This window comes from Pseudochaenichthys georgianus, chromosome 3, assembly GCF_902827115.2.
Source record: "Pseudochaenichthys georgianus chromosome 3, fPseGeo1.2, whole genome shotgun sequence".
NCBI classification, from domain to species: Eukaryota; Metazoa; Chordata; class Actinopteri; order Perciformes; family Channichthyidae; genus Pseudochaenichthys; species Pseudochaenichthys georgianus.
Window position 1 is genome coordinate 51853136 of NC_047505.1, and position 23996 is coordinate 51877131.

Genomic DNA, 23996 nt, shown 5'->3' on the forward strand with positions numbered 1-23996 from the left:
TCTCCAGCTCCCTCCTGAGCTGAAACTCTCGCTCACACTCACGCTCCTCCCTCTCACACTGGAGACGAGCCATACGCACTTTTACCCTGGCATCTAATTTAGACCCCATAGCAACGGCTACTTACAAATATTATTATTTATTTATTTACAAACTTCCCCAGATCCTGCCTACCAAACTTTACCTAACTATCTTCTGGAGCGTGCCGGGCTCGAGGCGACTTTAAAGGCAAACATCAGCGGCCGAAACCCTGAATCGCCTGCCCCCAACAGGGAATAAATCCCCACCCAGGATTACCCCGAAAATAAAAAAGGAAAAATAAAAAATGAGTGCCTGAAGGAAGGACTGATTCAGTCCAGCTAGACACTCCCCTGTCTAAACTGAGGAAGCTGTTCAACAGGAAGACACTTCACAGCCACTCTTACACCTATATACACTACTGCTCACCAAACACAATATCAACACCAACCAACAACCAAATACTCACTCTTTGTCTCAAAGATTGGACGAGCCCCCATGTTACGTTCCCTTGTAGATCTAGGGGCACCAAGGGAAGTAGCGACACAAAAGATAGCCGGACGAGAGAAAAAGGAGAGGAAGCTCAATGCTGAAAGTTTAAGTGAGGTTTTAATAAGAACCTATTAAGGCGGCTCACCAGCCGAACCACAACACCAGCGTACAATAAACAACACACAACTAGGCTGGGTCCCACACAGAGACAGGCTGCACACATGCAGCCAGACGAGAAGGAGAGAAAGAAGGGCCTCACTGCCGTCCTCCTCCGGTCCTATATGGAAGTCCTGATTGTTGATTAGGATCACCTGGGGAGAGGCTGCACCTGGGGACAATCAGAGGGAGAGAGGAAAACACACACACGACCACACACACACTACGGCACGTAACAGTGTGAATGAGGTATTACTGTGTGTTCAGGGTCAATACTCCCGCTTGGGTCAATACTAGGGAACGATACATAATAAGAATATTTACTTTTTGAGTATAATTAACCTTTAGTTAACCTTTTATTCAGATTGTGGTTTTTACCTCTTCTCACTCCTGATTTCAAAAGAAGAACCCATGTAACTTTTCTATGGGAGTCCTATTGGCCCCTTTTGAACCTAGGTGGCGTTGTCCCCTATAACAAATACAAAACATATTGTAGTCTTACCTTTATTTTAGTTTGGTTTCCTACAGATTTAGACAGAGCTTCAAGTGGCGTGCAGGCAACCATTTTGAGATATTAGCCAGATCATCAAAGATTAGTGTAGCAACCTGGGTTTTTAGAGAGACAAAAAAACTAAACAGTTGTTATCATGTATTGAATAAGCATTCATTCTGATGGATGAAGGAGTACAATTTAGCAATGGGCAGAAAGAAAAAGTCAATTTGAAGGATATCAGTCCAGTGCCCCTTCCTCTGCCAATGGGTCTGGGTGTTTGGTGAAGGAGTCGGCTATGAGCAGCAGGAGTATAAGTATTAGCTGGAGTAATCCAAGTCTCAGAGAGAGCAAGGAAATCAAGGCATTGCTGGGGAGTAAAGCCAGAAATGAACTCAGTCTTGTGAGTAGCTCACTGGCAGTTCCACAGGCCTCCTGTCACAAGGTGTTGGATATGTGTGGATTGGGTGGGATCGATAAGAGCTGAGAGGATATGGATGTTAGAATATGGTCAAGGCCTATAATATATGAGAAGACACAGAAACAAAGAATATACACAAATCTGAGGTAGGAAAGATAAGAGAAAGCACAAATAAACTTAGCCTTATCAGTGTTGAATTTGCCTCAATGTAGCCTCCCACTACCCCTAAAGGACAGTTTGTAAGATGAGCAGTAGATTTACTCAACAAGGCACAACCTCGCTCAGTCTGGGAACTTTTGATCTGACTGGAACACGCATTTTTCATCAGCTTAGCACACCAGGCGGGTTTACATTCAGCTCAAGGAAACAGGTGTAACAATTAAGTTTGAATGTGCGTGTGTGTGTGTGTGTGTGTGTGTGTGTGTGTGTGTGTGTGTGTGTGTGTGGCTTCTGTGTGTTTACAGGAAGAGACTCACATGTTTTCTTATTGCAGGATTGTGGCATTCCTGCATGACTTCACACATACCTCATGTTCTCTTCCTGTATCACGATCACAAGATAACCAAAACAAACTACCACTCCTTTGAAACTATTATAAATAGATATCTGCATGTTCATCATGGATTATTTTTCTAATTATTTCCTGATGAAATGTAATATGTAGCCTTATGAAACATCTATACAAAATTCTTCTTCTTAGGTAAACATATCTTTTCACAAATCTAAAATTGTTATGTACAGTATCTTTTTTTAAACAACATTAAGTGTATTTATATGAATTGAGATTTAAAGTAAATAAATAATATTCCACACACTTCAACTCGACTAACTAAAATTCCTATTGTAGAAGAAGAGACGGTAAAGCAAGGCCACCTCGACTGAGGATTCTCCGGAGCCTGAAACCAACTCTCATACCCAGGGGCGGACTGGGGGGAAAAAGTGGCCCGGGGATTAATTGACAGAGAGGCCCACGTAATGTGCGGCATGTATCGGCCTGCCGGCGACGAAAGTATGTAACTTAACAAAAAAACCTATGCATTTAATGTTATTTTGGACAATTATTCATATAGTAATCACATCACCTGAGCCCTTGAGTTGCCTAGAGCAAAATAGTCACGGCATATATTTAGTGATTTTAATGTTAACAGATCATTGATGCAATAACATGTTGACCCAATTTGCCTGACTTGACACATGGAATAAAACATGGGCGTAGGAAGCATCCTCAATGTGGGTGAGACAATTTAACAGGGGGTGTGAGCAGGTGCTGGACCTCACCTCCTCTAGGGGGGTCCGGGGGCAAGCTCCCCCGGGAAGATTATTTTTTAAATGTTGAAGTCAAATGCATCAATCTGGGAATAATCTATGGCAGTCAGTAGGGGCTTGGACTGTGAGCCGTAGGGTCGCCGGTTCAAGTCCCTGACCAGACCTATTTGGAGTGTGGACTTCTACTTGGAGAGGTCCCAGTTCACCTCCTGCCCTGCCGTGGTGCCCTTGAGCAAGGCACCGGACATCCCCCTTCCCCCCTCACTCCCATTGCTCCGCGGGCGCTGTACAATAGCTGCCCACTGCTCCTAGTACTAGACTCCTGGCACTAGGATGGGTTAAAAGCAGAGAACACATTTCACTGTGTGCCCTGCATGTGTGACCATTAAAGAGGGTTTCATCCCTCACAATTCTTCTTCTTCTTCTTCTTCTTCTTCTTCTTCTTCTTCTTCTTCTTCTTCTTCTTCTTCTTCTTCTTCTTCTTCTTCTTCTTCTTCTTCAACACCCATATAAAACAGAACTGTAAACAGATTTACTTTTTCTTTCAACATTTATTTGAACAGCAAGTTAGGCAAAAGTGACTGCACCCAAAACAATGAACCTGCTAGCTAAGTAGCCTAAACTCAGTAACAGAATGTGGGCAACACGTTCTTCTCCACAGCCGCGCGACCTCTGAGTCAGACGTCACTTCCCCCTTTTCTATCCTACGGGTACAGCCGTACAGCCACTCCACCTGAACCCTGTTGTAACAAAATAATAAACTTTTTGGGGATGCATCTTGGGATGTGAGAACGTGGCTTAGAAAGGGCGTGTCGCCTTATGTCCTGCCAGTGTTGGCAGGACATTAATTAAAATGTCGAACTCGGACTTCATTTTAAGGACATTTCGGCCAGGGGTGTAGAGCTATATTTGTTTAAGCACCGGATTGGCAAAACAGGAGAGTGTGTGCACCAATCTGCCTTGATCTATGTATTCATGTCTGTGACTCTCACAGTATCTGCTGCCCGCAGCTGTTTTATAGAAGGAACACCTCCTTCACTTCATGAAATCTCTGCAGCACCAGGAGGCAGCGGGAGGGTTAACTCAGCCTCTGAGAAGAGGAGCGCGCAGTGCCTTTCACGCACCGCCTTTCACGCACCGCCTTTCACGCAGCGCCTTTCACGCAGCACCTTTCACGCAGCGCCTTCACTGTGTTTACCTTCAGAATCATTAGAAAGGCTAAATAGCGGTGTGGCTGATGTGTTTTAACCACACACACCTCTACACACACACACACACACACACACACACACACACACACAATTTAAACACAGACTTGTGTTCCTCCGTGTTACGTTGTTATTGTTTCACTGAGCGGACCCGCACATTTTTTTCAAACGCTCCCCTTTTTGGTCCATCTGCGCGGTTTTGTGCGCTGTGATGATTCGGCTGTACCTTTAGTAATGAATATTAAATGTTGTGAGGAAATCTTTCCTCCAATAATTCCAATAAGTAATACAAAATGTATTCACTTCAGGTTTACGGAAGTAACTGTAATCAGATTACTCGTTTTTCAAATGTACAGCGAGCTGAATACAGTTACTTGATTTTTGTATTCTGATTACGTAACGCCGTTACATGTATTCCGTTATAACCCAACTCTGGCCACACCCCACTGGGCATCAAGAGAGACATAAAACATTTTGTGGAGCAGGGTTTTGTACATGATCTGTTTGATTTTGATTGGGGTAAAATCGATCTATGTGCTGATGTTGAAACCGCATGGTCTTATTTTTATCTTGGTTTTATGGAGATCATTGATAGACATGCAGCCCTGCGTAAATTTAGAGTAAAGGGACAGACAATCCTTGGTTTTCTGCTGAGCTGTCTAGTCTCCTTCATGAGAGAAACACGGCCTGGGCAAAGGCTAGGAAATCAGGCTCAGAGATAGAATGGCTGCGTTTTAGGCAGCTAAGGAATAGCTTCACTTCAAATGTCAAAAGTGCAAAGTCGAAGTACTATTTGTCAGTTACCACAGAAAACCTAAATAATCCTAGGACATTTTGGAAAGCAATAAAATCGATATCAACCGGTGATATCCGTAATGAGCTACCTCCGTGCCTTACCACAGCATCTGGCTCTATATCGGACAGGGATACTATGCTAAATTGCTTTAATGAGCATTTTGTGTCCTGTGGTTCTCTATTTGATTCTGTCACTAACTCTGCTTCTGTAAACACCACAGTCTGTGACTCTGAACAACGTGGTCTGGAAAACCCTTTCAGTTTTACCCCTTTTACTGTTGATGTTGTTCATGAAGCCTTATCTAAGCTAGATCCTAGGAAACCGGCTGGCCCGGACAACTTGGAACCTTTCTTTTTAAAGATAGCTGCAGATTTTATTGCTCCACCTCTTACTTCTCTTTTTAACCTCTCCCTCAGCACAAATACAATTCCAAAAGTATGGAAGTCTGCGTATGTCCTGCCTTTACTGAAAGGAGGGGAGGCAACTATTTTAAATAACTATAGGCCAATCTCTAAATTGTCAGTTCTGGCTAAGGTTCTTGAACGCTTAGTGAGTGAACAGGTAAAGGAGTTTTTATGTACAAATGACATCCTGTCTAAACATCAGTCAGGATTCAGAAAGAAACATAGCACCATCACTGCCACGATGAAAGTGGTGAATGACATTACTAGTATTTTAGATAATAAGCAGAGTTGTGCAGCTCTGTTTATTGACCTTTCCAAATCGTTTGACACCGTTGATCATCTCATCTTAAAGCAGAGGCTACTCAGTATTGGCATATCCAGCCTTGCAGTGGGGTGGTTTGTGAACTACCTCTCTGAAAGGTCCCAATGTGTTCATTTTGATGGACTGTCTTCTGAGTGGTTAAACATTTCTAATGGTGTACCACAAGGTTCTGTTTTAGGACCACTTTTATTCTCCATATATATTAACAGCGTAGGTGATAATGTGGATGAAGCTACTTTACATTTTTATGCGGATGATACCGTGATGTACTGTGCAGGTCCCTCCATTAAGGAGGCTGTTGTTAAATTACAGGCTGTTTTTAACACTATTCAGACTCAGTTATCTGAATTAAAGCTTCTTTTAAATGTGGATAAAACCAAGGTAATGCTCTTTTCAAAAGCAAAAAAGACACCAGAGCCTGTTTTAGATATTGTAACTACGCAAGGAACAAAACTTGAAGTTGTTGCCTGTTACAAATACCTTGGTATCTGGCTTGATGATTGTCTCACTTTTAAACTTCATGTCAATAACCTGCTAAAAAAACTGAGGGTTAGGCTAGGGTTCTTTTTCAGAAACAAGTCCTGTTTCTCGCTTGAGGCCAGGAAAAGGCTCTGTGACCTTTGACCTGAGCTGGACTATGGGGATCTGGTCTATATGAATGCACCTGCCCATTGCCTGGTCAAGTTAGATGCTGCGTATCACAGTGCTCTGAGATGTGTGACAAACTGTAAAGCATTAACCCATCACTGTACCTTGTATGCAAGGGCTGGTTTGCTTTCACTAACTGTACGGAGGCTCAGTCACTGGTACATTTTTATATACAAAGCCATGTTAGGGAAACTTCCATCTTACATCTGCTCCCTGATCTCACGGAGAACTGTAAGTGGCTACTGCCTGAGATCGAATGCTGTGGTTTTATTAAATGTGCCAACTGCTAGGACTGTCTTAGGGAAGACAGCTTCTAGATGCGCAGCTCCACTGTCTTGGAATAGTCTGCAAATTAAATGGAAACTGAACAATCTGGTGCCACTAAATGTTTTTAAAGCTCGGTTGGATGCTACTCAATCGGAAGCTATTGGTACCTGTTTATGTGGATAATTATGTAAATGATGCTGTATGATGTCCTTTTGTTGTTCTGTTTATGTTTTTATGTTTCATGTGGAACTACTTGAACAGGTCTCCCTTGGAAAAGAGATCAATGATCTCAATGGGATTTTATCTGTATAAATAAAGGTTTGAAATGAAATGAAATGAAAGACACAGAAACAAAGAATATACACAAATCTGAGGTAGGAAAGATAAGAGAAAGCACAAATAAACTTAGCCTTATCAGTGTTGAATTTGCCTCAATGTAGCCTCCCACTACCCCTAAAGGACAGTTTGTAAGATGAGCAGTAGATTTACTCAACAAGGCACAACCTCGCTCAGTCTGGGAACTTTTGATCTGACTGGAACACGCATTTTTCATCAGCTTAGCTCACCAGGCGGGTTTACATTCAGCTCAAGGAAACAGGTGTGAAAATTAAGTTTGAATGTGCGTGTGTGTGTGTGTGTGGCTTCTGTGTGTTTACGGGAAGAGACTCACATGTTTTCTTAACCAAAACAAACTACCACTCCTTTGAAACTATTATAAATAGATATCTGCATGTTCATCATGGATTATTTTTCTAATTATTTCCTGATGAAATGTAATATGTAGCCTTACGAAACATTTATACAAAATTCTTCTTCTTAGGTAAACATATTTTTTCACAAATCTAAAATTGTTATGTACAGTATTTTAACAACATTAAGTGCATTTATATGAATTGAGATTTAAAGTAAATAAATAATATTCCACACACTTCAACTCGACTAACTAAAATTCCTATTGTAGAAGAAGAGACGGTAAAGCAAGGCCACCTCGACTGAGGATTCTCCGGAGCCTGAAACCAACTCTCATACCCAGGGGCGGACTAGGGGGAAAAAGTGGCCAAGGGATTAATTGACAGACAGAGACAGGCCCACGTAATGTGCGGCATGTATCGGCCGGCCGGCGACGAAAGTATGTTACTTAACAAAAAACCCTATGCATTTAATGTTATTTTGGACAATTATTCATATAATCACATCACCTGAGCCCTTGAGTTGCCTAGAGCAAAATAGTCACGGCATATATTTAGTGATTTTAATGTTAACAGATCATTGATGCAATAACATGTTGACCCAATTTGCCTGACTTGACACATGGAATAAAACATGGACGTAGGAAGCATCCTCAATGTGGGTGAGACAATTTAACAGGGGGTTCATTCCCAATGGCCAGTCCGCCCCTGCTCATACCTCATTCACACCAACGGTGTTTCAGGTTCGGAGCTGGAGCTTGAAAAGCACCGGGTTTTCCTGTTCACACCGCAGCGGAGCAGCCTCTTAGCTCCGGAATCCGGTTCGTTTCAAGCACCAAAAAATGGTCCGGCTAGAGCAAAAGCACCGCATACGTCACGCTTACGTCGAGGCGGGGCAGGGACGGGATCAACTCCTGAACAACAACAAAAAGCCCGCGTTTTATCCAGTTAGTACACAACGATGGAGAAACTTAACAAGCAGCAGTGGTCCACTGAAGAGACCAGCTACCTACTGGGAATCTGGTCTTCTGAAGAGGTACAGAGGAAGCTGGAGCACAATCGGCCATTGTTGTTGTTGTCGGTGTGAGCTGTGAGAGGTTTCCGCGCGGTTTGGCTTTATGAAGCAGGCATGCAAACGGTTACGTCATGACGCAATGACGCAACACCAGTCGGACTCTGGGCGGTGTGAAAAGAGCCGGAGCTAAACCGAAGAACCGGTTCTGAACCTGAAAAGCTCTAGCACAGAGCTTGAACCGGATTTGCGTTGGTGTGAATGAGGTATTACTGTGTGTTCAGGGTCAATACTCCAGCTTGGGTCAATACTAGGGAACGATACATAATAATAATATTTACTTTTTGAGTATAATTAACCTTTAGTTAACCTTTTATTCAGATTGTGGTTTTTATCTCTTCTCACTCCTGATTTCAAAAGAATGTAACTTTTCAATGGGATTCCTATTGGCCCCTTTTGAACCTAGGTGGTGTTGTCCCCTATAACAAATACAAAACATATTGTAGTTTTACCTTTATTTTAGTTTGGTTTCCTACAGATTTAGACAGAGCTTCAAGTGGTGTGCAAGCAACCATTTTGAGATGTTAGCCAGACAATGAAAGATTAGTGTAGCAACCTGGGTTTTTAGAGAGACAAAAAAACAAATCAGTTGTTATCATGTATTGAATAAGCATTCATTCTGATGGATGTTGGCCTACCATACAATTGTTTATGTGTGTGTGTGTGTGTGTGTGTGTGTGTGTGTGTGTGTGTGTGTGTGTGTGTGTGTGTGTGTGTGTGTGTGTGTGTGTGTGTGTGTGTGTGTGTGTGTGTGTGTGTGTGTGTGTGTGTGTGTGTGTGTGTGTGTGTGTGTGTGTGTGTGTGCACGTGCGCACGTCTGTGTACAGATGTAGCACTCCAGATAGGACTCACATGGATGTGTCCCAGTCAAAAGCCCAGCGGATCCCAGTGGCTGGGGGTGTTGCCAAATTGCTAGAGGGCGTTGCCACATTTCCCCATTTGTTCAATTACAGCATTTAACCATGAGATGGCGCTTCATTCACAAATACACAAAGACAACTGGGTGTTGTAGAACTTAGTCTGTTTGCAATGTTTGCAGCTCTGCAGTTGTGTTTGTTGAATACTGTAGCATTGAATCACTTATTTGTTATGGTTTTCACAGGCTACTATAATGAAAAAACATCAATGTTGTAGATCAAATAAAGTATATAGTTTGCTTTATGCAGTATATTTTCTCTAATATTGTTGGGGTGTTTTTACACAGTACAGTAGATTGAAGTAAATCAACTTATACATGTCATGATTCTTGTGTTATGTCACGTTTTAGTTTTGTATGTCTTGTTATGAGTGTGTTTCTGTTCTCCTTGTCATGTTTTCCTCCCTGTGTATTGTCTGGTCTTTTCCCTGTGTTTTCATGTCTGTCGTTAGTTTCCCTGGTGTGTCTAATTTCCTGATTGTTTTCACCTGTCACCCCTTCTGTGTCTCCTGTGCTCATCAGTGTCAGCCCCGCCCCTGATTGTTCCCACCTGTGTCTTGTTACCCTGTGTTTAAATTCCCCTGTCTCCCAGTGTTCAGTGTCAGTTCGTTTTTGTCGATTGCCATGGTCAGTGCTTTATTTTTTGTCTCTTGCCACGGTCAGTGCTTTATTTTGTGTCTCTTGCCACAGTCAGGTTTATGCTAGTGATGGCGAGTTGAAGCCTTATGAAGCTTTGAAGCTTTCCAGCCAATTGGTTCGCAAAAGGGTTCATCTCATGAGGCTTCATCATGGGCTTCATTTGAACACAAACCCCCCTGTTGGTCAAAGTGTGTAATACAGGCAGATTGGACATCTCAACAGTGTGCTCTATCTCATACCGAGTTCCCAATGAGTAAAGCCTTAGAATAACTCTAAACAACGAACATTAAATCATATTTTCATGTTAACAATATTGTTTTTATTCCAGTTGAATGATTGTGATTGAAAAGCCTAAGGAGGCTGGTACACATTGCAAAGAGGGATTTATATTCCTTAATAATATTAGTAAACTTAACCATGTTGTAGCCGGAGAAAGGCTAAACCATATCAAAGAATACATTTATTAACTACATTATCTCATTTTGCTGTAGCTTTTATAAACAACAAAAAATACGTATTTTTTATTTTTATTTATCCTTTATTTATCCAGGAATGTCCCATTGAGATACAAGATCTCTTCTTCCAGGGAGTCCTGACCAACACGGCACACAACAAGTTTCAACATAAAACAAAGGCATTCAACAAAAAAAACATACAATTCAAATATAAATACAGAAGGCCATTTGTGCAGTATTGTGCAGTCCTTGAACCAGGGACCCTGCGGTCGTGAGTCAACTGCTTTCCAGCTGAGCTGCAGCACACACTAAAGCTCCCTGACAACACTGCAACATATTTATTCCTGTATTTATTGATGTTTTTATTTATTCATGTTTTTATTCCTACATTTATTTATGCTTGTATCTATTTATACTTAGACATGTTCCGACCTCTATATGAGTGAGGGTCTGAGCTCTCTTGATTCCATCGTGTCCCCGGGCCCGGGTACAGGAGGGGTAATATGGTTCTTAGTATACATCCATGGGTATTATGAGCGTTGTGGTTCAACGGTTCAACCGATCTGAATCGCTTCGTGAAGCAGTCACGTGGTATCGACAGGCAGCGAGGCTTCGTTTGTCATCGGTGACGTCACTGGCCCAAAACGATACAAGCCTCGGTACGTGCTTCACAAAAAGCTTCGGGGATTACTCGACACACGCTCCGAAGCCTCGGCGCAATACATAACATCACTAGTTTATGCTCTCTTCATGCTATGGTTAAGTTTTGTTCCTCACCACGTGAGCGATTTTCAGTTTGTTCTCAATTTTTTGTCATCTCAATCTGAGATTAGTTAGTGACCATTTCTTGTTCATCTTGCTTTTTGGAAGAATAAAGTATTTTACCAATACTTTACTTTGTCTCCCGGGTCGTGCAATTGGGTCCTACCTCCTAAGTGACTGGCCATAACAATACATTAAGATAAGATAAGATACGATAAGATGTACCTTTATTAATCCCCGTGGGGAAATTCAGTAGTTCAAACAGCAACAGGGTAAGAGTGAAACACAGGATAGCACAGATTCACACAGATTAATAAAATCAAAATAAGATGAGCGATACAAATAAAAATAATAATAATGAGAAACTTAATAAGAAATGAATAAAACTAAAATATAATTATCATATCATATATTATAATTAGGGCTGTCAAACGATTAAAAATTGTAATCAGATTAATCACAGTTTAAAAATTAATTAATCATGATTAATCACCATTCGAACTATGTCCAAAATATGCCATTTCTTTATGTATATTGTTGTGGGAATGGAAAGATAAATGAAAGATGGCGGATATATCCATTTAACATACAGTATCTATGTTTATTATAACATCTGCGTGTCAAAATGAAAGACAACCCACACACCTATCAATCATCAAACGGTGGGGTCTTAATTCATTACGTGTTGATTTCTATCAACGGGTGAGTACTTCAGGAAAGTCGACGGGGGGGCTAGTGGAGTACTTCGTGACCACAGAGTGTGAACGTTGTGATTAGCTGTTTTAGCGCAGTTCTCCAGTGAAGGGGAGTCTTCCTCCACAGCGGGTTGACGTAGTTTTGGCACAAGTCCGTTGTACAGACCGACGTTATGTTATGTTAGATGGAGTTTGTAGGATTCATGGTGAACCGTGAGGGATGATTTATTGGTTAGGCCTTCAAGCTGGCGGCCGGTTTGCTTCAGCTAACGGAGTGCAGGGGTGAACCAGAGTGAGGAGGTTTTAAAAGTGACATTTTTCCTTTTGAGGGGGGCCAGGCTGTTGAGGGAGGCGAGTAGGGTGGAATTAAGGTGGTTGAGTTGTTCATCGGGTGAGCTGAGGTTCGAGTCCAGAGGGAGAGTAGAGGACAGCAGGTCGGAGAGGTGCTGGGGATCAACAGAGCATAAATTACGGAAGGTGATGTTCCTGGATGGAGGGGGGTTGGCGGACGGGGGAGGCGATGGTGAACTGTATGAGTTTGTGGTCAGAGAAGGGAAAGGGGCAGGGGTGGAGGTCGAGTACTGGGATGTAGGTGGAGCAGACAAGGTCAAGGATGTGTCCTTTATCATGGGTGGGGAAGGTGACATATTGGGTCATTGAGAAATTGTCCAGAAGGGAGGAGAATTCAGAAGCGAGTTTGCAGATGGGGGAGTCCATGTGGATGTTGAGGTCGCTGAAGAGTAACAGACGTGGGGAGAGGGATGAAGCAATGGTGAGGAGTTCAGTGAGATCAGAGAGGAAGGAGGGGTGTGGTTTGGGGGGGCGGTAAATGAGGATAACTGTCAGTGAGCGAGGGGCTTTGAAGGCGAGGAATTCGAAGGATGGTACTGAGGGGAGGGTGAGTTCTGTAGTCTGGATGTTGTGGTTGTAGATGACAGCCAGCCCACCACCACGGCGTGAGGGGCGGGGTGAAGACATACAATACATTGCAGTGAAGACATTCACAGTAAATTGCTGTGAACCTTACTGTGAAAGTCATGCAAAAAGTTTTTACAGTGTAGATATGCTTACGGTTTCGGTTCCTTAGCATCACAACAACAAAAATATGTCAACACGCTGCCAGCAAATGTTCCTCATCATCAATTGTTATGCTTTGTTATCGTTGTGGGTGTATTAAAGCATTATCAGTGAAATGTTGTGGAACCAGTTATGCAGCTGATTAAATAGATTAAGGTGATAACTTGCAAGGAGGAACCATGGCCAGGTGTGTATACAAGGATGCTGCAGGTGGATGTGAGCAGCAGATACTTGGAGACAGAGGTGAATTCAGGAAAAGATGGCCCCCGCTCTTCTGCTCCTGCTTCAGCTGGTCTCACTGGCGTCTGCATCACATCACTACGGGGGAACCGTGACCTATAGCTACAAAGGAAGAAACCCTGATGGATCATTTAGGGTGAGAGAAACTACTTTTAAACCTTTGCATCAGTTAATAATTAACTAATGTATTCATATGTATGACGTTGTTATTTTTACACTCACTTCTGTTAAAGTTGTTGCCATACATTAAATATAGTTTACCTCAATGTTTTCTTTTAACTGTGTTGTCTAGCTTGTTACCTTGATTGGTATATGTCAAAACACAAAATACATTGGAAATAGCGATACAAATATGCATTAATATTATTTTAATTGTTTTCAAAGGTGGACTTCCGCGACAGGGCGACCTATGATGGGTGTCAGTACTCCCATTACCAGACATGTAGCACTGGCAACTGTGGCTTAGTCACTAATCAACAGAGAGGCATAACCGACAGGAGCACCAATGCACCGCAAAGCAACAGACAGTGGTGTGAAACAGAAACAGTTCAACAAAGAAAAGTCCCAACTGACAAACCTTTTGACATGAGGTGAGCTTTTTCTCTGACTCAAATCATGCTAATGTTATATTTGTGGAGTCTCCATAATTGCATTGCAAACACTTGTATTTGTTGTTTTGATGCTTACCATAAAATAATAAATAAAAACAAGCATCTGTATAATGCAGTATTTGTTTGCACACCTATCAGGGCAAGTAGCTGTTGTTGGATCCCAACACGTAACGGGGTTTCAGGTTGGAGATTTCAAACTCAAGTAGATTTGGGATCAAGATCTGACACTGGCAAACCAAACAGATCCCCAGACATTGCCATTCTACCTTTCCTACGGTAAGCTCATTCTTTATTTTGTTGTTTGATTAAATCGCTCTGTATCATGAAGGTGCAGTCCTGCAGACAGTTTCTGCTCTGCACTCACAAAGTGAAGTGACAAAATGGGTGTTAACCTTTACAGTTCTGCCTTACCATCGGCTGAAACCTCTTTCCCTAAACAGTTGTTAGATGATTGCTTTACAATTGCCTCTATTTAATAACTGTGTCTACTGCTTCCATTCATTTGAATGAAATTATATTCATTAAAAAAAGGACAACTCGCGTTGTGTTTATTCTTTTAAATGGGTGTGTCATGTGCATATAAGTATCAATTTAAATTCTTTGTGGGTGGGTTTGGGGCCACCCTAAAATAAGTCACTGTGGCCGTGTTTACTCTACTACCTCACATGTGCAGTTATCTGATTATTTAATCCTTTTGGGTTTTATGGGCAGAACAGTGTTCCTCACTCGTGTTAATGTGTCCTTTCAAGAGTTCCCCAGAACTGCCCACGGACCTACAAGCTGATGTCCTTTGACCCTGATGGAGACACAGTTCGCTGCAGATATGGAAATATCAGAAATATAGAGTGCAGCGGATGTAACCAACCTTCAGGCTTTGTCTTGGATCAGGTCTGTAAATTAAAAATCAATGTCCTTATACATTTTCCAATACCTGACTGAGCCTTTGCCTCACTAAATGTCTGAATGTTTACATTGTTAGGGTTCCTGCTCCTTACATTACCGCAATGCCATCGCCAACCCAAGTGTTTTTGGATTTGAGTTGGTGGTGGAGGACTTCCCGCAAAGGCCCATCTCTCTGTCCTACACCGATGGAACCCAATCCTACAAGGCTCCACTGATTCCCATGAGGCGTAAACGAGCCTCCTTCCAAACATATCCTCCCACGACTTCAGCACAAATCGCGACTCCAGCGCTTAACACTATGGCACCAACAACAACCCCATTGGGGTGGTGGTATCATTCTACACCTCCAGCACCAACCACAACTGCAGCACCAACCACAACTGCAGCACCAACCACAACTGCAGCACCAACCACAACTGCAGCACCAACCACAACTGTAGCACCAACCACAACTGCAGCACCAACCACAACTGTAGCACCAACCACAACTGCAGCACCAACCACAACTGCAGCACCAACCACAACTGCAGCACCAACCACAACTGCAGCGCCAACCACAACTGTAGCACCAACCACAACTGCAGCACCAACCACAACTGTAGCACCAACCACAACTGCAGCACCAACCACAACTGCAGCACCAACCACAACTGCAGCACCAACCACAACTGCAGCACCAACCACAACTGCAGCACCAACCACAACTGCAGCACCAACCACAACTGCAGCACCAACCACAACTGTAGCACCAACCACAACTGCAGCACCAACCACAACTGCAGCACCAACCACAACTGCAGCACCAACCACAACTGCAGCACCAACCACAACCACTGACAACAGACACCTGCATGGCACCACGCCTCTCAGTAAACTGCCTTTGCAATTCTCCTTTCTTGGTGAGTATGGTTGTACTTGTCCTCAATTAGGAAATCCATACTAACATAAAAGCTGTTTCTGAAAAGCACTGCCTTCAGGTGTAACCTGTCATGCACCTATTGCAGCTCCAGTGACAACTTAATGTGCAACGTCTTATTTTTGTTCTACATTTGTGTTCTAAATACATTCTTTAGCATAAGACGTAAGTACATTTTCTACACCTGTATAGAGACATTTTAGATGTTCTGCCCTAACCCTAACCCTTGAGGTTGACTCACAATTACGGATTTGCGATTTTCCTTAGGTTTCTTAGGTTTATGCAAATGTACGTGACCGGCTCTTTCAGGTACAAATTAGGAATGTTAGGGATTAGGGTTGTGACATTTATAAATGGAGAAAAATGCCAGGATTGTTGGATTTAAAGCAAAATGTTTTATTACAAAACTGTATTTTGAAGCAGTCGTTTTAGATGGTCTATAGCGCCATCTGGTGGAATTTCTTATTTTTAGAAATAATTTTCAACATGTTGTCAATGTGTCGGTGCCTTAACAAGAGGCCAGAATCAAGGAACTTACAATTATGGTTTTGAAGATGGGCTTCATTTGAAAATGAATGGGGGTGCGGGAAAATGTCAGGGATAATACGGCCTCACAGCTTTCTGCAACAGTCCGCACAAACTAGTGGAAAAGCCGTAATTTGAAGATAGCAAATTTTGGATTTCCCTCTTCAAAACCCTAACCCTCACCTGAAGATATTTAGCCTTTGACAGCTAATGAATATAATCTGCTGTGACAGCTTTGATGTTTTGAGCAACAGACAATGACAAAGTGGTTTTAAGAACTGATCAAGAACTCTTAGAGAACTGTTGCACTTTTTAACTGCAGTGGACCCACCTGCTCCCTCGTGTGTTGATGGACTCTACTTGCCAAAGTTTGTGCACCCAACACCTGAAGATGGACAACACATCAATGCCGAGGTCAACAAAGAAGTAGAGATCAGAGTCCGAGCACAAACTTCACATGCAACGTAAGTGAGAATCAACGTGATGAGTATTGCCTTGTGGCGTCAGAACATTATCAGCATTTCTGCTAGTGAGATAACTTCAGCGATAAGAAGGAAATATCTGGTTTCTTTCTTTTGTTTTCACACAGACTACATGATATCATCATCAGTGGGCCACTGAATATCACCAAGCACAGAAGCACACGTGGAGACTTTGTCATTAGGTGGACGCCTGGCCCTGATGATGTGGGGGATCATTACCCAATCTGCTTTGCTGTTGAATCAGTAATCGAGTGAGTGAGCCTTACATTTATTTTCTATTTGATACAATTAGTATGCATTTGTGTGTGTTAAATATTGATTTCACTTTTCCCACATTTTACAGTCCCGCCTCTACCCTCCCCCCTCAAACCACAATTTATTACGGTCTCCATTCTCACGTCACCCAATCTCCACAGTAAGTAACAGTTTGATATTTTTGAATCAAACTTAAAAAGCTATAAACGACATTGACATAAACAAATAAATCGTCTGCATATTGATTTGAGTGACTATGTGGTTAAAGTTACCTACAATTAACTTTAATTAAGTTTAATTAAGTAACAGGCTCCTTAAACAAAAAAAACGATTCAAGATAAATCTTTGGTCATTGATGCTTTTCAGGTCCGGCATCTATCAGTCCGACATGAGGTGCGTTCTGGTGAACATCGGTCAAAGACTAAGTAAGAACGATTTTTGTTTAACATCAACATTTTATAGTAGAACTACAAACTGGAACGGCGTTTATATTATAACCAAAAGGTTACATACCATTAGTGGCTTCATGGACTTTTGCAAGGCCGTTGTGTTTGATCAAATCAAACCCATTACTGTAGGCGAAAAACACCACCCATGTCCTGAATTTATATTAACTGAAACGTTTATTTTTGGTCAAACAATATTTAAGGATCAAACAAGTCAATATAAATCTTTGTTAACTAGCTTTGCAGTCTTCTTCTTGTCTGTTCTGGAGCGTTACTGCCACCTGTAGACTAGAACCATCAGTGTAATGTGTATTTATTTTGTAAACTATTTATCTCTTGCTCTAGTTGAATCCCATGTGACCTGCCATGAGTCCTCAATGACGGTAGAGGTTGCGAGATCTTCTCTCCCTGGACTTCATGAGGATCATTTACGCCTCAGTGACCCCAGCAACACGGCCTGCAACCTGCAGACGAACTCCAACAGCACGCACATCATCGCGGTCGTACCCCTCAACGCCTGCGGCACTCAGATCGAGGTAACAGTAGAGCATCTGTTTCATCACCTGCCGGGTTTTTCTCTAAACTACTTTTTATTAGGAGTATGACTGGGTACTAAAAATATTCATATAAGTAAAATTACAATGTTTTAGACATTAAAGCATGTAAACAGGTTCTAGTTGACACCCCAAATACACATATGAACGTGAACACAATATGTCCCCTTTAACTCTGCAGGAAGATGAGGAAAACCTGGTTTTCAAAAATGAAATCACCACGGTGGACAACATACACGACCTGATCACCAGGAACCACCTGCTGGAGGTCCAGTTCTACTGCCAGTACCCCAAACGTGGGAACGTGTCGCAGGGCTTCACACTGGGCCGGACTGGGACAATATGTCAGGCCGGGAATTATACACCCAGCCAGGCCACTACCAGTTTTTTGTGCCATTTTGCTGGATTTATTTGTCAATTTTTACAGCATTGCTGCCCGTAGTGATAGCCCTCTAAATCTACTACCCAAAAATAAACATATGGACATGGGTAGGGCTGTGCAATTAATCGTATTTTAATCGCGATTACGATTATGGCTTGCGACGATTATGAAAACAGCATAATTGACAAAATACGATTATTTTGCTGGGTGCGCTTTCGCCCCTCCCTAAAAGCCCACTCGGCCACGTGGGAGTGACATGTGTTGTGAGTGTTCAGCGCTAGCGAAGATATCAGAACAAGAGCAGCAGTTAAAAAGAAGGGTAAAACTATTTCCACTATTTGGCTTTCAGGAGTCCGACGTGGAGCAAAACAAAGTACAGTGCAGGATTTGTTACCAGCTTGTGTTGGCACCACACGCTAACACAACCAATCTCTTTAATCATCTGAAATACAACCACAAAGTGCAATACGACCGGGCATTAATACAACAAAAAGCAGATGCCCGCTCGACTTCATCCACCACATCATCACAGTCTTCGATTCAGGACGCATTGTACAGAGCAACGGCCTACGCGACTGTTAGCAACCAGGGCTTTAAGCAACTTGTCAACACGTTGGACAAGCGTTACGCGATGCCGTCTCGGTATTATTTCAGCAGGTCTGCGCTGCCTGCACTATATGACAAATGCCGTGGGGAAGTTGAGAGAGATGTGGCTTCAGCTGACTACTTTGCTACCACAACAGACCTATGGTCTAGCCGAGGGGTGCCCAACCAGTCGATCGCGAGATGTGTCTAAAAATAGAACAACAATATTCTGTTTTATCGTTAATGTCCTGTAACATAATCTTCCTGTGCCAGAATAATGCACTTGAACGCATCAAAGCTTTGTGATTGGCCGGCGTCACCCCATGTGTCGGGGCGTGGCTGAGGGTCTTCAGTACAGGTGGCTTATCACCTGCCTGCGCTCATCTCTGAAACCAGACCATGTCAACAGGCTGGTGTTTCTTGCAAAACATCTTTAAGAGATGACATGAGCAGCCCTACCAGCATTTGCCATGGTGGTCTAAACATTTTTTATTTGGTCTTAAATTGTAGTTCAACATTTATTTCAGGTTACTTCTGGACCATGACGGTTGGCCAGCCTTCAACGTTTAACTGAGTGGAATATGTTGAATATGTTTTACCAAAATGTTGGCTATATGTTAAGGAGTTTTCAGGTTGTGACAGTGCACTGCATCATATTTGATTTAATTTATTTTGGTCTAATTTTTTTTTATTTATCATATTAATAATATATGTTTAGTATGGTTTTAGAAGTGCGCTCCAACATATTTGTTGATCTTGTTTATTGTTAAAATATTATTTGTTTTAAAGTTCAATAAATGGTCAATGAATAATTGTCAAAATAATCGTGATATCAATTATTGACCCAAATAATCGTGATTATGATTGTTGCCATAATCGCACAGCCCTAGACATGGGTTACTATTTAAAAAATGTGCAAATCTATTTAGGAACCTATGTGAACATATTTTAAGTGGGGGTGGACCTCAAATCCTATAGGGGGGTCCGGGGGCATGCCCCCCCCCGGTAAGATTTGTTTTTTTAAATGCATCAATCTGGTGCATTTTGAGGGGTAAATAAAGAGACTACACCCATATGAAACATAACTGTATACATTTAAATAATCATAAAATCATAAAAACATGGCCATAACCAATAACATACCATATCCAATATGAAAAAACATTGAAACTTGTTTATTTATTTGTTTTTGGTTCATTTATAGTTGTGAGTGTGTGTGCTCCTGAACCAGCCTCACCTGTCTCCCTCCTCTGCCCCTGCTCCTCTTTGAGGCAGAAGCAAAGACTAGTTTTAGATCTCAATAAGTTTTAACAGTTTATCTTGCCTTTTTTCACCTAGTTAACGTTTTTTTTTTTATTATTCATGCATATTTTACTAATCACTCCCCCCTCAAATGGAAATATGTGTTTACATAAATGGTGACCAAACCGTTTGAGACCCACAGAGATAACTTAGAATAAGTTAACTATCTAAACACTCAGAGAGTCCTTTACCTCACCTGAGCTGTAGTTATTAGTCTCTCAGTCTGACTGGAGAGGACTCTCCAACCACCTTGTTGTTGAAAAAGCTCCTGATTTCCGTTAGCGCAGCTAGCACCAGATGCTAACAACAACAATACATGTAACCGGTGTGCGCGCTTTATCTCACTCGCTCGCGCCACACATACACAACACACCCTCCCGAGCTTGAATGACACACAGAGACCAATCAAGGGCATTAGTATGATCTGTATGAAAGTGGCCATGTCGGCAGGCCACATCATGTAGACAGCCAGTCACCCCCTGTGAGGCAGAGTCAGACCCACATTTGCGCAGCGTTGCGTTCACAATATATACATTAAAAAAATCCTCAGGCCAGCAGGCCACTTAACAGGCCAGGCCATCGGGAAACCTCCCGGTCCTCCCGATGGCCAGTCCGGGCCTGGCTTCACAGCACACAGGAGGAATGTGGTGGTGTGGGATAAAGGCTTCGGAAAGTTCACCTACGAGTTTGAGTTCTACCCAGACAGCCAATATAGACAAATGATTGATCCAGGGCTGTACCCTCTGGAGTACGATGTGACGAATAGGATCTTCATGCAGATAGAGGCCAAATCTACCGTCAACAACACCCAGCTGTTTGTGGAGTCCTGCAGTGCGGCGCCATATGACACCCCCAACTACTGGCCAACATACTCCATCATCGAGAATGGGTAGGCATGAGCACGCCATCTAGTGGCAACAGGGGACATAACAATGCATTGGGAAAGACCTGCTGTGTCAGAGCAAAGAGTAACGAAACTGCCCAGGTGGGAATGACATGTTTTCAGGCAGTGCATTAATATGGGATTTAATCAGGCAAAACAATTATTATTATTGTCTTTATTGAACAAGGACCATCAATACACATAGGTTCATCTCAAAAAGAGAACATTTCCATCTGCATCAGGTCAGGGCCGGCCCTCAGCATAGGCAGTATAGGCGAATGCTAAGGGCGCATCAACCCATAGCGGGCGCCGAAAATTGGGGGGAAAAAGAAGAAAAAAAGTTAGAAATTAAAAAAATATATTTTTATTTTATTTCATAACAACACAATTTCCCGATTTTGGATCAACAAAGTACATCTTATTATCTTATACTAACATAACTACGACTATATTGCGTACAGCGCCCATAAACTATGGCACACACCCCTCCCCAAATCAAGTTGAACTGCCCCAGCCCCAGTAAAAACCAGAGGTTTATGTGAAATTGTTCTTTTTTTTAAATAATGGTAGTGTGCAATTATAGGTTTTAATGTTGTATGTGTGTTAATTTAAAATAAATCAAACTCCCAAAAAACGTACACAGCTTCTGTGTGCTTTTATTAACATTGGAATTTACTGTGTAAGCAGCCACGGGGGGGAGAGCTTTAGAGAGCTCTCTCCTGAAAGACTGAGAGGCTCTGATAACCTCAGCTCAGTGAGGTAAAGGCACACCTTTATATGATCATTATAGTTATAAAAAATAAGAGAAAAACTGGTATAAAACACTATATGACAGTACAAAAAAGTTGTTATTAATAAACAAGAATACAGTTTGAAAGGGGAGTGATTTGTAACATATCCATAAAGAAAAAGAAAATCTGCTTACAGTTCTGTTTCATATGGGTGTTGAGAGATGTATCCATAGATGTCCTAATGTTGCTCTCAAAGTGCACCAGATTGATGCTTTTAACTTCAATATTAAAAAAAAAAGTCTTCCCTGGGGTGCATGCCCCCGGACCCCCCTATAGGAGGTGAGGTCCCCCCCCCCACACTTAAATCATGTTCAAATGGATAGGAAACTAAATGCAGTTGCACACATCTTGTGTCCATATCTTTCTGTTTTGGTGGTCATGCCACAACACGCACGAGTCATGCATTTGGGGGGGGGGGGGCAGCTAAAATCTTGCCTAGGGCAGCAAATTGGTCAGGGCCGGCCCTGCATCAGGTACACACCTTTGTTAAAAAACTAAAAAAACGAGTATGTTTCAAACTTTTTGAAAAAGGCTTCCAAAAATACATTATGCCAAATGTGGCTATTGGTGTCTGAATTGATTTCCTTTTAATGTATCAAAATTAGCATTAGCAATTTTAGCGATTACCAATCGTGAGGCATGGACTCACAGACGCAATATTTCTTAACTTTTCTTTTTGTTGTTACTGTTAGGTGTAATTTGGACCAAACGGTGCAGGTGCATCTGAGCGCCAACCCGAGACAGTTCAGGTTCAGCATGGAGGCCTTCCAGTTCATCGGCTTGCACGACCAGGTGAACAATCTAATATGTGTCTATATTCTCTGATCTTTTACTTAATACAAATAATTAATACCACAGTGTAGGAATACTCTGTTGCATGTAGTCTGACATTTTTACTAAAGTAAAAGTACAAAAGTGTCGATATATTTTGTCTTTGATCCAACCACAGCTCTGTTATTTCTCCACTTGAAAGAAAGTCTGTATATCTGCTGATGTAATGACAGCGTGTTGTGTTGCGTTCAGGTGTACATAAGCTGTTCAGTGCTGATGTGTGAGGCAGGGAGCAGCGGCACCAGGTGCTCACAGGGGTGCATCAACTCCCCCCTTACTGGGCATCATCATCACCGCAAGAGAGAGGCCATCACTCAGAGCGCCAGGCACTTCATTTCCCAGGGTCCTCTGCGTTTGAAGAGATCAGCGGAGAGCACCGGGAGCCGAGGTACGTTTTCCCTCAGAAGTGCCTGCCTACTTTGAGGCTACGGTTGAAAAGTGAAAATTAGGACCTGTGTCTTTTCCTAGCCACTTTTCCTTAACGGGACTTCTGGAACATAGTGACATCACTAGTTATCACTTGCGCTCCTATTGGCTGGTGCTGCAACACATTGTGATAGGCTAAGGGGCGGGACATCTCTAAGTGGTTGACCAATCACAACAGAGCCGGCCAGCTAACCAATCAGAGCAGACTGGGCTCTGGTTTCAGACAGAGGGTGAAAAGAGGTGCTGCAGCACAGGCAGTATGAGAGAAATAAAGAGCTTTTTGAACATTAAAGCATGGAGACATGTCCCAGTAGAGACACTACATACTGATATGAGAATGAGCAGATTAGGTTCTAACCTTAGTGAAAAAGTGATGGGCCTTAGGTATTGTGGGACAGGATTTTCCAGTGTATCCTAAAGGAGATATCAAGCATTAAAGCTTCTTTCCTTTCATCAACATTTTAAAAAGCTGTTATCATGGATGCCACTTAGAGACCTCGGGTCGTTTCACTCGGTCAAGAACCTTCCTGGACTAATAAGACAATTCGACCATGTCCTCTGAGGAGTTAGTCTTTGGAAATGTCAAATTAAAATAACGCTTCTCTTTCTCTCCAGCGACCCCCCTGAATCTGAACCTGGTGTTCATCGTTGGATGTCTTCTTGCAGCCGCTGGCATGATCAGTGCAGTGGCCCTGTACAAAGTCAGAGCCTCAAAGGTCAAATACCAACCGTTGGCCTCTTTCGAAAACTAAGAAAGCGGCCGTTTCAGAATACCCATTTTGTTATCGGTTGCATTTGACTACATTAAGCTTCTTGTGTTTTAATGCTATCAGATAACGAGTCTTCATGTGTGCCTTATGGGTTATAAGTGATGTTTATTGTGGTGTTAACCACTGTTTACAGTGTAATCCAGTGTAGCTTCACAAATGATTCTTCTATCATGTACTCCATTATGATTTAATACTTGATTGATATGTGAATCCAATCAGTGTAATGTTTAATGTTAATAGTACATGTACAACTTAATTGTTCCGCCTTATCCTAACTCCTTTAGGCTAATGTTTCAATAAAAA

At 42.2% G+C, this 23996-nt stretch overlaps 2 protein-coding genes across 2 annotated transcripts; both read left to right on the forward strand.

Annotated features, from left to right (window-relative positions):
• The first annotated feature begins 9794 nt into the window (after nt 1–9794).
• LOC139433649 (uncharacterized) lies at nt 9795–15382 on the forward strand. Its single transcript, XM_071202746.1, has 7 exons — nt 9795–9821; nt 13002–13167; nt 13416–13621; nt 13781–13918; nt 14392–14530; nt 14622–15094; nt 15148–15382. Exons 2-7 carry the CDS (start codon nt 13051–13053, stop codon nt 15380–15382), a joined length of 1308 nt encoding a protein of 435 aa, XP_071058847.1. The 5' UTR covers nt 9795–9821; nt 13002–13050.
• A 1435-nt stretch (nt 15383–16817) lies between these two features.
• Nucleotides 16818–23996, forward strand: LOC117442829 (CUB and zona pellucida-like domain-containing protein 1). Its single transcript, XM_071202557.1, has 8 exons — nt 16818–16883; nt 17090–17148; nt 17515–17705; nt 17905–18049; nt 20623–20881; nt 22359–22458; nt 22690–22885; nt 23539–23996. The coding sequence occupies exons 2-8, from the start codon at nt 17112–17114 to the stop codon at nt 23673–23675; spliced, it is 1065 nt and encodes a 354-aa protein (XP_071058658.1). The 5' UTR covers nt 16818–16883; nt 17090–17111; the 3' UTR covers nt 23676–23996.